We start from the raw sequence: 14,399 nt of genomic DNA on the forward strand, positions 1-14,399 counted from the left end.
CTCCAATCACCTAGAGTCTCATTAATAGTAATAATCATGATTATAATAAACCAATAACATTTACTAAGCACTTAGTAGGTAACAAGCAATGAGAAGAGTTCTTTACAAACATAATCAAGTTTATGACTCCCAACAACCAATGAGATAGATGGCTTTATTATTTCCATTTCACAGTTCTGGAATCGGAGGTTTAGCAAGGTTAAGCCACTGCCCAGATCACACAACTAGAAAGTGAGAGTCAAGAAGCTAATTCAGTGTCTGACCCACAGCTGAGTCTCAGTAAATACCTGTAGAATGAATGTGTCAATATTAATCAGAGATGATCATGGGACACTACTACATTGCATGTCACTATTATTTTTGTAGGGCAGGTGACTCTAAAGCCTGTGCTTGCAACTGCTTGCCAGCTACCTGTCATTCTCCTATATTCCTAATTTATTATTATTCCTTTGACCCCAGAAAGCCCCCAAGTACATGCTAGATATGAAATCTACCCCCACAAAGTATGCAGACAAGTGAAATTAGTTGGCCTTCCAATATTCTTAAAACAACACTCTTTCTACCCACCACTCACCTCCCTTCTTCCCTCATTCCTTAAAAAAGAAATTGTTACGTCACTGTATTTTCTCACCCAGGAAAGTCTTTTTAAGTACCAGCCAGCCTCATTTCAACACCCTGGGATCCTAGGAGTGCCAGAGAGAGGTGTGGTGAGGAGAGCGAATATATCAAAGTGAGGAATCAGTGCCTTCTGAGCTCATTAGCACCCAGGCACAGAGAAGGAAACTGCTATTTTTATCAAATGCACCTTCATTTAAATAAATTTCAGGGTAACTTGATAGAAAAAGAGTTCCTTTGGAAATATGTGTTCCTTTTAATAAGGACTGGTTATCTTACGTGCCCTTTCTAGCCTAGCTGTATCCCCAGATAAGTAACTTATAAGTTTTGACACCGGTTTCTTTATTAACTCTCCATCTCAGCCACTTGGGTTCTAGCCCAGGCATAAGCCTGACAGGAGACGTATAAAAGCTTGGTGGCTCAGTGGAGCGCCACCTCTGTGCCCAGGAGATAGGGCTTCATGCCTTCCTTGTGATTCACCAGCTGGCTTTTGACTACTTAGTGTGGGTTCCAACCATATGATTCCTTTAGCCAAGGCTGCTTCATGACCCAATGCGTGAGCTGGCCTTCAGGATTTAATTATATGCATTTGTTTTCTCACAGCTGTGCCGACCTTTTATGGTTACTCCAGGATGCTTCCCTGACCTGATTACGCATTATGCTCATCCTCAACCCTTGGACCAAGAATTTTGTCTCAATCTCAGGAGTCACAGCCTCCCAGAGTCTCAGTGTTGACATCTTGTATTTAGAGGGTTAGCTCCCATTACAAACACACACACACACACACACACACACACACACTTACTGATTGTTTTCAATAACAGACAAAAATGAATCTAAAAAATTTTTTCCTTCACCTTTCCGCCCAAAACAAATTTGAGGAGACTTCCTGTGTCTTCCTGTCTCATAAACTAGTTTTGCCAGAATCTCAGAAATTACCTGCTTCTTGAACTTTCTCATGAATGACCAACATCTACTAACACTCTCACAGTCACTTTTTGAAAATTTGGCAAAACGTAGCGACAAACGTTAAGTGCCTACTCTGTAATCCAGTTATCCTGAAGAAGCAATCCAGGAAGTGTACAAAGATGTTAACCTCATTATTGTGCATGACAGTGACAACTGGTAACAATCCAAATATCCAAAATCAGGGAACTGTTCAAGTAGATTGTGGTACCACCATATTATGGAACATATATCCACTAATCAAAAACATGTTGTGAAGGTATTTTTGATGTGGAAAATACTGACTATCTATTTCCAAGTGGAAAAAAGTCTACAAAATAGTATGGACACTGTGATGTTACCTTTAGGAACCCCGCATCCATGGTTCTGTGTGTACCCATCTCTCTAGCTACTGAATAGAAGTCTTACACAGGTGTACATGAAAGGACAGACACAGGTAACAATGATTCTCTTTGAGTGACAGAATTTTTTTGTTGTGCTTCTCTCTGCCCTGAATGTGCATTACTTTTGTAATGAGGGGAAATAAGTGCTGGGGTTTTTGGAAAAGAAAAAGTGCTGCTTTTCAATTTCCTCTCTCATCTCTGGAATCACAGAAGATAGCTAAGGGGAAGATCCCATGTCAGACCTGGCTACCTTGTCAGGATGCTCACTTCAGCTTCCTCTGGTCTGCAGTCCAGGCGAAAGACTGTTCTGTCCTGAACAAACTGCAGTTCCCAAGGGACCAAGACCGACATCCTTCTCTAAACACTGGACTGTCAAATTTCCTTGCAACCTCTTTGGAAGTATAGGAAACCACTTTCTGAGAATATATTTCCCTCCTTACATTCCCTCATTTCCCTCCTTACATTTCTAGATATCTCTCTTGACAATCTAAAGCTTAGCATTTGACTAGTCAAGATGGAAAGTACATCAGATTATAAGTCAGAGAACAGGGCTCTGTCTCACCTGTATTAAAACTAACAGTGGTTTTGGACAAGCCACCAAAACTGAAGCTCTGAGGTTTTGTTCCTTTAAGGAAAAGCAAGTACCACCCATTCTGTACTCTGCACACTCCATAAACAGGGGTTGCAGAGACCCAATAAGACAGTACACAGGGAAGAGATGAGAAAAAGCATCTACTCAAATGTTTACTATCACTATCATGATTGTTAAAATTGTCATTATTATCACTATTACAGCTCTTATAACTGAAGAAACCAATAGCTGATATTATAATTTGACTTTAGTTTCTGGAAAGGGAGAAAAAATATCCCTATGTCCAGTTCACAAAGTTATCTTTGGCCTACAGCATCAATTGAGGTTATATTCTTATATTTTTATAAGAGAAAAGATTGACTTTTGGCATCAGATGCATATAGTCTGCTTGCTTCTCTAAAGGAAGGCTCTGGAACTCTATTGCTCATGCTCTTTTCCATCTGTGATTGGCTCTCTCTCACCTCTGCCTTTTTCCTTGTAAAGAAAGACCAGCCCCAAGCTGCTTCCTTTGGTTTTCTCTGACATGTCTTCTGTATCTTTAGTGCCTAGCTCAGAGCTGAGCATGTATAAATACTGCACTCAGTATATATGTGCGAAAATAATAAATGAATTTTCTGAGTTCCTTTTAGGCAAAGCATAGTGATGGAAAAAATGGGAAAGGGAGAGAAGCTTCTAAACAACACTGGGAAACACTCGCCAATGAGCATGCAGGGCAGGTCATCCATGGGCTCCTGGAAGAGAGAGAGAGAAACCTGCAGAGAACCTGCAGTCAGGATGGGTAAGAGTCAGAGGTATTCTTCATGGCCTAAGGGAGCCTGAGGTCCATCTGTAACCCCCCATACTGACCAGGGGTTCTGGAAGAAATGTTCAAGAACATGGTCTCTCAGAGTAGGGAGTGTGGAGATGCCCAAGGTGCTCCCAGAGATAGACGTTTACCCACATGCACAACTGGGGAAAAAGACCATAGGTCTGTGGCCTTGAGTTAATCCTCTGACCTGGATCAAGCCCAGGAATATGGTGTCTCAAAGCTGGATGGGCCATATGCTTAACCAAGACAAGATCTCTTTCTCTCCAACACTGTTGCCAACTCATGATTCTCATGACCTATGCTGGGAGAGCTATGGGCTAGGAGTCAGAGGACCTCTGACTTTGCAAATAATTGCTAGCAACCTTTGTCCATCCAGGCTATCCTTTCCTGACAACTTGACAAGCTACTTTCTTAATCCCACCCTGCCTCAACTTCCATCTAACCTGGAGCTCTGTATTCAGGCATACTCTCTGGATCTAAGTTGTATCTACAAAATGAAGAAGTGAATGGAATGACCTTTCCCATCCCACCTCAAGGGGATTTACTTACTCAATCAATAGACATTTATGAAGCCTTGTTCTGTCTGGACCAGGAACTGCAGAAACAATGGTGACCATGATGTGGCAATGCCTTGGAAAACCTCACAGTCTCATGTTGCACAAAGACACGCCAAGAAAAGAACATTTGGTGGGGAGAAGGGGAAGGAGAAATGTCTCAATGAAAGATGTACTGAGAGAAAGGTAGCAGACCACGACACCAGGTTTCCTGAGACCTTATCCAGCAGAGCTTTCTTGATGGTAATGTCATGAAGTGTTAAAACTTGGCTTCAACATCACATTGCATGGACTGAAGTCTAGACATAGCCATGGACTAGCTGTATGCCCTAGGCAAGTTGACTTAACATCTACATATTTTGGTTTCCTCATCTAAAAAATGGAGGTAATCATACGTAGCACTCTTCTTTCAGGGTTGTTGTGAGGGTTAAGGAGGAAGTGTTTAACATGTATTTGCTATTATTGAGATCATGAAAAGAAATCTTTAGACCATTCAGATTTCGTATAAAAAAACCTTCAGGAATTTTTTCTTTTATTATATTTGGGAAAATAGAAAATATGGAGGGAAGGAAATAGAAAATTAATCAAAAAGGAAACAAAAGGATTTTTTGGAGAAAGCAATTCATTTGCAAAAAACTGGAGACAGGTACAAGTGATAAAATTTCCCCAGATCAAATGTCTCAGAGGTATCGAAATTCACCAATTCTATATTTAGGTGCCCATATGTTCCCACTGGCCAGAGTTGCCCACAAATACAGACATTTCAGTGCACAGAGCAGCAATTTTCAAAAAGATTTCCCTTTCAGGAGAGGGAGATGATACAAAGCTTAATCTGTTCTAAGTGATTCTGAAATATTGTATCAATTCACAGCAGGAAGGCCATCGTGGTAAATAAACATGAGGATTCTGCTCAGTGTCTGGGATTTAGCTGACTAACTCCCACTAATGTTAATGGAGCCATGCTGCCAAATCCCCAACCTTCACCCTGGATATTTGTTCCAATCCTTTACTGTTGAGATTGAAATGTGTTTTCCAAATCAAGGCTGATCCTGAGATGGAATCTCAGCTTGGTCAGAAAGGGACAGTATGGCTGACGCCTGGGGACCTAAAAGTACTCAAAATGATGGCATTAAGGGGCTTTGCTGAAAGGTGTGTCTTCACATTTCTCCCCAATTCAGTGCAGCTTCCTTTCCCCGGTGTACAATGTGGTCCACTCCGCTCACCTTCCAAACTCACTTGCCACCACTTCTCTCTGTGAAGTCCAGGCAGAACAAAATACCCCAGTTCTCCACTATGTCCCAGACTTCTCTGCTGGAGGTGAATGTTTATGTTGGTCCCCACTTCCTTCTTTATTCTTCAAGGAGACCCATCTCAATACCACCTCGATGGTGACATTTTTCTAGACCTGCTCCCCGCCTTCAACACACACACATACACATACACACACTGGATGTGACGGCTCCCTCCTTAGATCTCAGAATACCTTGAGCCTTGAACGTGGCGCTTCACATTCTGCCTTATGAACTTGTCTTATTTCCCTCAGATAAACTGTAGGCCCTGTGAGGCATCACACTTGTCTTTAAATTTCCTTTAACACCTAGTCTAAGCCCTTGCACACCATCAGTGCCCAAGAAAGCAGTGAATTGAATTGAATGACTTTCTATTGCATGATGTTTTGGGGGACTGGAACTTTCAGGGAAGGGGTTGGGTATGGGGGAGCTGGGGTGTAGTTATAGATGATACGTCTTTTATTTATTAAGTTAAATAAACATGATTTAGAGAGCATCCTCGTCTTTGGAGTCAGAGAGAAGAACTGATCCATTCCTCAGAACTGATTTGCCCCAGCTTGACAGACACTTAGAATACTGGCCTGGGTGAACCAAGGATCTGATTCACAACAGCAAGTTGTGCATTGGTATTTGGCACCAGTGTCCTCTCAGACACCTCTCTATACACTCATTTGGCTTACAGCCCCAAGATCCAAAGCTGACAAGAGCCACTGAACACATTTTAGCCACAATACTCATTTGGGCTGGGTTCCACCAGGTCTTCTTGAGCTAACACACCACCTGTCTGGTGTGTGACAATCTCCTAAAGGAACGTAATCTTTGAGCAGTCATAAAGCTGGCTCGCCATACCTGATTGAGTATCAGAGGCCTGGCTGGGATGGGATGGATAATTTACCCTTGGTCTGCTCTGATTTTAATTGCTTCTGTGGAACCTGCAGGAGGTCTGGAAGTATGAAAAGCAGAGGATGGTCTGTGCTCACCATTTCTTCTTTCTCACTTCCCACTCACTCACTCACCAAGGCTAGTGGATGGTTTCGAGGCCTTTAGCTATCTGGTATTTAGCTATTTTATCTAGCTGAATGCTTATTAAAGTTGCATACTCAGAACAGGCCTTCCTCCTTGAGATTCCACCTCCCTGAACTTTATGAAACCACTTTGCAACTTGCCTTTGCAACTTGCCCTTTCACCCCCCAAACTGAGCTTCTCCTCCTCTGTCCACTCTAGGCTCTATCCTTGGTCAGCCCCTCTCACTGCCAGGGCCACTGCTTCTACTCCTAAAGTCTGAGAATTTTTGCTAGCCTTCCATCTAGAGCATCTCATCACTAACCTCGCACGTGGCGTAAGCAAGGGCAGCTCTGTTGTGAGGACCTCACACTTCCCTTCTGGCCCTTTCCCAATTTCTCCTCCAAATATCTGGTTGTCGTAATTTTATGCTAATGTCTCTGAGTCCCTAGTCCTCCACCCTGACTACACATTCGATCCCCTAGAAATTGGAAAATAAAATACAGATGCCCAGGCTACAGCATCAGAGATTCTAATTTAGGTTGTCTGGAGTGGGGCAAAGGCATTCATATTCTTTAAGTATTATTTTCCCATTATTACTGACATAAAATTTTATCTGTTTGTCTGAGAAGCAGTTTTGACAGCCCTTCTCAGGAGCTGAGACTTAGGTGTTATTATCTCCAGGGTTTGAGGCCCTGGAGCAGGAACTCAATGGCGGTGGATTTTCTTAAGTAAAGTAGCCATACAACTTGGTTTGCTCAGGACAGATCCAGTTTACACCCATGGTTCTGGTGTTCCATTCAATTAGCTATCTGCCCCTTTCATTCTCAAAGGTATCCCATTTTGTACAATAAATTATATAAGCCTCCCCCCTGCAACCATAAGGGTACTTAAGGTTTGAAAATACTTAGTATTATGGGCTAAATTGCATCTTCCAGGGCAGAATTGACTGTATTTAAAGATAGGGCCTTTAAAGGGTGATTAAGTTAAAATGAGGTCATTAGGGTCTTCCCTAATTCAATCTGACTCGTGTCCTCTTAAAGAAGAGGAGATTAAGACACAGAGAGAGACACTAGGGGTGCACATGTACAGAGGAATGACCACATGAGGACACAGAGAGAAGGTGACCACCTGCAGAGCAAGGAGAGGTCTCAGAAGAAACTAATCCTGCCAACACCTTGATCTTGGACTTCTAGTTTCCAGAACTGTGAGAAAATAAATTCTTGTTTTTCAAGTCACCAAGTCCGTGATATTTTGTTATGGCAGCCTGAGCAGACTAATATACTTGGTAAAATATAAAGTAAGTAAAACCAATATAAATATTGTTTCCTAAATATTCCAATCCTCCAGGACGAATGCTTACATCATTTTCCAGGAAACTCACTGTCTTGATCTTAAATCTTTCGGTTTCCTCAACCATTCAATAAAGGGCTTGACTTAATGTTTCCAAAGGATGCTTTTAGCATCTTTATATTCTGAGCCTGTAAGACTGTTGCCAGATGGAAAACTGAGACCCCTGTCTCTCTGGTAGTAGATAAGATGGTGATAATGAATGTCACATATGGTTACAGTGGGTTAGGCACGGTTCCCACCCTCAAGGAGCCACACACTGATCTGGAAACATCTCATCTCCACGCAGCAAGGGACAGAGTGACTTTTATGGAGGCTCGGTGCAGGTGCACTTAGCTAGCCTGGAGGAGAGTTTAGAATAAGTTTCTGTGTGAACAGACAGCCAGACTGATTTTTAGTGGGTGAAGAGGAACACACCCAGTGAAAGGAGGTAGTGGGACAGGTATTCCCTGCAGAAGAGACAGCATTTTAAAAAAAAGAAAGAAAGAAAAGCAGAGGTGAAAGGGAAACCGTGTTCTTTCTGGTACTTTCTTCATTTCCCGCACCCTTGATTTTAAATCCAGTCCTTTTCCTCTGCTCTCAGAGGTCAGTGAGTACAGCTATTATCCTTCATATTTTTTAACCCTTTAAATATTTGAGGACTTAAAAATGACAAATTCTGTACTTTAAGCTTTCTTTTCCCCGGGCTAAGTAATTTCAGTCTCTCTAGGCTATTCTTCAAGATTTTAAATTCACAGTTCACACATTAGCACTCATCACCCCACCAACGTGCATGCGCCCACACACACATTCACACACACACACGCCCACACATTGTGCACACACGGGCCAAAAGGGCCTGTGGTTCGCCAAAAGGCTCTTAAATTTAAGAGAATAGATTGGTGTTGTCCTATCAAAAGTACAGGTTAAGGTCACAGCCATCACATAGCTATGTGAACCATCAAATTATCAGTGTGTTTCCTTCATTAAATAGAAAGCAAAAGAATCAAACTGACACACATCAGTCATTCTGAGGGATGACTCTATATGCCCAGAGGAAGGTGTGTTCCCTGCTCCACTACCGACAAGTGAATTAATAATCTTACCATTTGAGGGTGTTTGGAAACATCAAAGAGCTGACATAGATCAGCCCCACTGATATGGGATGCATTTCTACCAGGAAATACTATCGTTTCTCCAATCTCACATCACGGCATAAATACAACAGCCCTTGTTTTCCACACAGCTTCCTACTTCTTTCACGCCCAAGCGTAAGCTAAGAGCTCTCAAAAAACACTCTTCCTCCATCTCTGGGAGGTGTCTTAAAACATTTTTAGCTCACCAGATACAAAACAGAGGAGGATCTGTTTCTTTATTCAAGAATAATCCTTTTCAACTGCCTGTTTATACTGCAGATGGAAACCTATAGATTGAAATAAACGTATTTTCATTCTAAAATTGGCATCCGCACTGCAATAGTTAAAGGATGCAACAATTGTGTTTGAAAAGCAAGCATCCAGGAAATTCCACATTGCTTTGCAATATTCAGACAAAGGACGCATTGGAATTAGAAGGTGAATAGCATTTAAGAACTGAGGAAGTGTACTGGTCTACCGAACTAATGGGACCGCATGTAGACAGAAAATGCCAAACATGCTAGTAAAATGTGTGGGTAAAATGTAATATCTTAGGACATATAAGCAAAGGATCAGTCTCCTTTGAAAGAACCCAATAAGAAATGCTTGATTAAAAGTCTAGAATTGTGCTGTATGATACAGTAGCAACCAACCATATATGGCTATTTAAATTAATTAAAATTAAATGGAATTAGAAATTTAGTTCTTCAGTTGCACTAGCCACATTCTTAGAGCTCAACAGTCATTGTCATACTGAGCAGCAAAGATAGTAGACATTACCATCATTACACAAAGTTGTATTGGACAGTGCTGGTCTAGAAGGTTCTGTTTGACTATTGGGTTAGCATCATTTAAACATCAGGCCTTAAAGAGATGATAGGGAGCACAGCATGCTGCTAGATGTAACAACTGATAGCATGAAAGTATGTTGGAAAGGGAAAAATAATTCCACTCCTGGAATGAACTAATATATTATAGCATTGACATTTTATTACAAGAAATATCGTTAGACAAGCAGAGAAATCTTGGACTAGAATGGAAAGGAGCTAGTAAATACTACTATTTGAATACCTCCTCACACACTTCTATACATTCACAAAATGCACCAGCCTCTTCTCATCTGTTAGTGGCTGGACTTTATCAGTCATCCCTCAAATACTTTTCAACCGTCCTTCACTTCCTGCCCCCAAAGTTCTGTTTTTTTTTTTTTTTGAATATGTAACAAAACAGTTTGAACATATATTTGAATAAATAGAATCCCAATCAAAATAGAAAATTGCAGACTCTTCCCATTAAAAAAAAAAAGGCAAGAACTTTATTTTAAACAGATCCTCAGTTGTGTGTTACACCACGTCCATATCTAAACCAAAAATCATAATGATAATGCAAAGGAGACAGAGGGCTTCATAAAAGCACGTTAGCCAAATATTATTCTTGGCCAATGCTTTAACTAAATACGCAGTGGATGTGAAAGGTACAGGATGGCACTTAAATAAATAGGAGCAAAGAGAAGGAAACATGTTCACAGTCCAAAGCAACAGGTTTTTGAACCTTTGGTATATATCTCAAATAAGCATCCGTAAACACGTGTTAGCCAATAGTGTTTAGTTCCAGGTTTCTTAAGCCAGTGATTGTGTGTGTTTCAAAACTAGCTGATAAAATAATAAATCAGGATTGACATGGGCTGATTAAGGTCTCTGGTGTGAGCACACAGGTAAATTCAAACCATGGCAAAATGAAGTGCAGCTGTGTTGCACAGCAAAACTATACAAGAAAATGAGTGAAATACACCAGTTAGAAATTCTGTGGCTCGGGTAGACACCCTTGATATTAACAACAACAACAGCAAATATATTTTTAATGCTGTCCAAAGTCCATAATCTGGAAGGCAGAAATATCCCAAAGCTCATAACCACATGCCTAACAGGGCAACAACCATCCCACAGGACTATTATAGTTGCATATTTCAATTCCCTCCCTCCCACCCAACACCCTGCCCCTAATAAACAGCACCAGTGCAGTTCGAGTTAGAAAACTGGAAATATTGAGACATTCCTAAGGTTTTCATAATGACTAAGGGCCGGTCAGACGGGGCTATAATGCAAACCTCTGCCATGGCCATTCTCCAAAAAGCACCCCATGGAATTCCCTCTAGCTTGCAGATAAACCATATTAGGTCTACTGTAAGGCCAGATCGAGAGAAAAGCTGGCATGCTATCCTGGGCGGAGGGAGAGGGGCATGCTGATGGGAGAGGTACATGAAGGATGCCTCAAGGATGTTTGTCCTGCAGCCCAGGATGGAAGGACGTGTTGAGATAGGTCACAAATTGTGTACCAATAAAATATTTGACTCACGCCATTCACCAGAATACAGAGCTTAGCAGAGCTAAGTCCTGCTTGGTAGCTGTGCAAATCCACTATGATCAGTATCAAACTGGACCACGAAACAAAAGGACTCAAAGAAGTCCAACTCATCCTCTCAGCACTCTATCCAACTGTCTCTGGAACCAGTGGTGTGACGTAATCATTCTACTTTCTCTCCTCTCCCATTGAGGCAAGATCTTCTCTTAACCAGCCTTATTCTACGTCTCAGTGATGACAGCCACATAAATGAGGGCAGATAGAGCCACTCTCCACAGTCGTCTGCCTTGGGGCTACTTGTCATCCCCCAGGCCTTTCCAAAACCTGCCCTTTCACACATAGGCAGAGTCGCTGGACTGAGTCCTGCCAAAATTGGGAACACTGACCCGTGGCAGGTCCTTGTTGCGGATCTCATAGACTGACTTCCTCTTGGCCTGGGCCCCTCGCACGGCCAGCTTGATCTTGCGCCAGCCCAGGTGGTTGAGTTCAGCCAGGTTCAGCACCACACAGATGCCACTCACAGCAAACATGAACACTAGAAAGACAGTCTTCTCAGTAGGCCGGGACACGTAACATTCCACCTCCTTGATGCAGGGGTAGCGGTCACACTCATACAACCCTGGGACACTGAAGCCATACAGAAAGTATTGGCCCACCAGAAACCCAATCTCCAGGGCATTTCGGAACACCACTTGGATAATGTAGAAGCGGGAGATGCCTTCCTGCCTTCGGAGCTTGGATCGTGCTGCAGTGCGCAACCCCGATGGGTGTGGAGTCAGCTCCTTAACCTCTAAACAATCTGGCTCCGTCTCCTTGCTTGTGTTCTCTGTGTTCTGCAGCACCCCATTGACAATGGCACTTTGCAACTTCTTGTCTTCTCGTTTGCCAACACCACTGCTCCCACCTCCAGGTCCTCCAGCGCTCCCCATGGACTCAGGGGGATCTCTGTCCAGGGCTAGGAAGACAGTAGAGTAGCGGCGTTCTCGCTGCTTGGCAGACTGGTGCACAGAGTAAGTGATGAAGCAGAGACTGGGGGTGCACACCATTATGATCTGGAAGACCCAGTAACGTATGTGGGAGATGGGGAAGGCGCGGTCATAGCAGGCCTGGTTACAGCCGGGCTGCAGGGTGTTGCACACAAACATGGTCTGCTCATCATCGTACACCGTCTCCCCGACAATGGCCACAATGAGAATGCGGAAGATCACCACCACAGTCAACAGGATCCTGAGCAGTGGACAAAGGAGGGAGAGAGGTTCTCATGGGCTGAGTCACTGACTTAGGAAACCCCTGCCTCCCTTCCCAGCTCCGTCCTTGATTGGGGAGCTATCCATCCTTCGTGGTACTGAACTGGGAATCCAGCAAACATTTTTGTCTCTTCCCTTCCTGCAGGATCTTGGTAGACTGGGAACACTTCATACTACAGGGATCTCAAGCATGTGTACCTCCCTACACTGGACATGGTGTATTTGCAACAGATCGATTACATGGAATGTAGAGAGGCACAAAACACACCTTCACTCTGGATACGGCAAATGTACCTGGAATAGCTGAACACAGAGAATACAAAGTCTACACACAGAATATGTATATAACTACTCCAAGAGGATATTTAGTTTAGCCTCAGTATGAATATGGAACTTAAGCTTTATATAAACAGATAGCTATGACTATATATACACATATATACATGAATATATATAGTATTTAGGTATGTGAATATACATATATACACATATAGAGACACACAAAGTGTCAATTGGGTGTGTCGGTTTCTGGCACTGTAAGTTTTAACAGGCAAATCAGTTTAGCTTAATAAATGTTTGTTGGGAAAAGATACATCTGCTCTGAAGAGCAAATCTGTCTCCCCATTTGCCCTTCTCTGTCCAAATACAATCCTGCCTTCTTTGTAGATTCTATTTAAGGAACCGGATGAAGATTGGCTCCGACTCCAGAGAGTGGGGGGACCACGACGGAGCCAATAACTCCTTTGCTAATGGGAGAAGAGTGAATCCCCTGGTGGTGCCTCATAGGGAAGGGACGAGGAGCTGCCGGAGGAGGAGGGCATCACTGGGCATCAGGCAATCCCTCAATGCCAGGAACACAGGCGCATGGGCCAAGGATGATGGCAAGGGGTCAGAGGATGGTCTGAGGGCTGTCGGGACTCGGTCTGGACTTTAGAAAGGACTCCCGGGGGCCGCCCGACGGGGCCGGCTGATGACCGGCTCGGCGCCCTTACCTCCCGATCATAGTGGAGTGCTGCTGCACCGCGGCTTCCAGCAGCCTCTCCAAGATGGTCCATTCCCCCATCGCTGTGCATCCGGAGGCAGCAGACAAAGACTGGGCAGTACCGGGCACGTCCCCGCTCCTGGCCACTCCCCGGGCCTCACCTCCCGACTGGGAGCGAATTGCCCCCCAATTAAAGAATCAAACAAAATTTTTAAAAAATCCACGATTCCCCTCTCCCTTTTATTGTACTTAAAAGAGGGAAATGGGGAAGGAAACCCAAGCACGCCCAACTGATGGGCAGCTGGCGCGGTCCGGAGGTCGGCCACGAACCGCCAGCGCCGTCCGGGCGTCAGGTCTGGAGCCGGCGGATGCCCGGGCGAGGGGCGGGGCGGAGCGGGGGTGGCCGCGTGCAGGTCCTCGAGCTCCCGCCCGCCCGAGCGAGGTCTTTGGGCCCCACTCACCGCCGGGGGTTGGGAGCCAAAAAAAGGGTCCAGGCCCCAGCCCCCGCGCCTGGCACTTCAGCGGGCACCGGGCGCTCCCGCGCTGCCGCCTGCGAAGCCGGGGCGGAGCGCGCGGAGCCGGCTGCAGGGCTCGGGAATCCGCGGCCGCCGCCTCTAATCCGGCCTTAAGTAGTCTCCGCCTGCGTCACGCCAGGTCGGCGGAGGGGAGTCGAGCGCTGCGGGCGGCTGTAGCTGCGCGCCGGAGCCCGAGGGGCAGGGGATGCGCGCAGGGAGAGAGGGGGCCAGAGTCCTGGGGCCCCGGCAGGGAGTGGGGCGACTTCGAGAGGAAGGATCGCAGCGCCCCTCGGGGCTTCTCCGGGTGCCCAGGTAACCTCACCTGACTGCCAGCCCCCGGCAGGAGGGGCAGCCTGGAGCAGACTCGCGGGTGAGTGGGGAGGGGCGTGAGTAGGTAGTTTAGGGTCTCTCCGCGCATCCCTCACCTTTTGCTTTTTGTCTTTGGTGATACAACTGAAATTCCCTCACTGAATGCAGACGCTGGATGGGGGAAGGAGAGCGGGGGCAACAATAGGACGCTTTTCAGTCTCCCTTGGAGAGGACTGCTTGGCTAAGAGTAAGTCTGCGGTCGGTGCCTTCGTGGATCCGACGCAGGGGTGAGGAAAGCTTGATTAGAGTCC

The 14,399-nt window shown here is 44.7% G+C and overlaps 1 protein-coding gene across 1 annotated transcript; it reads right to left on the minus strand.

The window, feature by feature from the left end:
• Positions 1-11,331: 11,331 nt before the first annotated feature.
• Positions 11,332-13,432, minus strand: GJD2 (gap junction protein delta 2). The gene is made up of 2 exons (XM_027084244.1): positions 13,275-13,432; positions 11,332-12,262 (listed from the first exon to the last, which is right to left on the minus strand). The coding sequence occupies exons 1-2, from the start codon at positions 13,343-13,345 to the stop codon at positions 11,368-11,370; spliced, it is 966 nt and encodes a 321-aa protein (XP_026940045.1). The 5' UTR covers positions 13,346-13,432; the 3' UTR covers positions 11,332-11,367.
• Positions 13,433-14,399: the final 967 nt, after the last annotated feature.

This window comes from Aethalodelphis obliquidens, unplaced genomic scaffold (assembly GCF_003676395.1).
Source record: "Aethalodelphis obliquidens isolate GAN/ISIS:26980383/991018 unplaced genomic scaffold, ASM367639v1 scaffold51, whole genome shotgun sequence".
Lineage (NCBI taxonomy): Eukaryota > Metazoa > Chordata > Mammalia > Artiodactyla > Delphinidae > Aethalodelphis > Aethalodelphis obliquidens.

Coding starts and splice junctions, on each gene's coding strand:
- GJD2 (XM_027084244.1), bottom strand. CDS start 13,345: ATGGGGGAATGGACCATCTTGGAGAGGCTGCTGGAAGCCGCGGTGCAG. Junction 12,263..13,274: donor CACTCCACTATGATCGGGAG/GTAAGGGCGCCG, acceptor TCCACTGCTCAG/GATCCTGTTGACTGTGGTGG.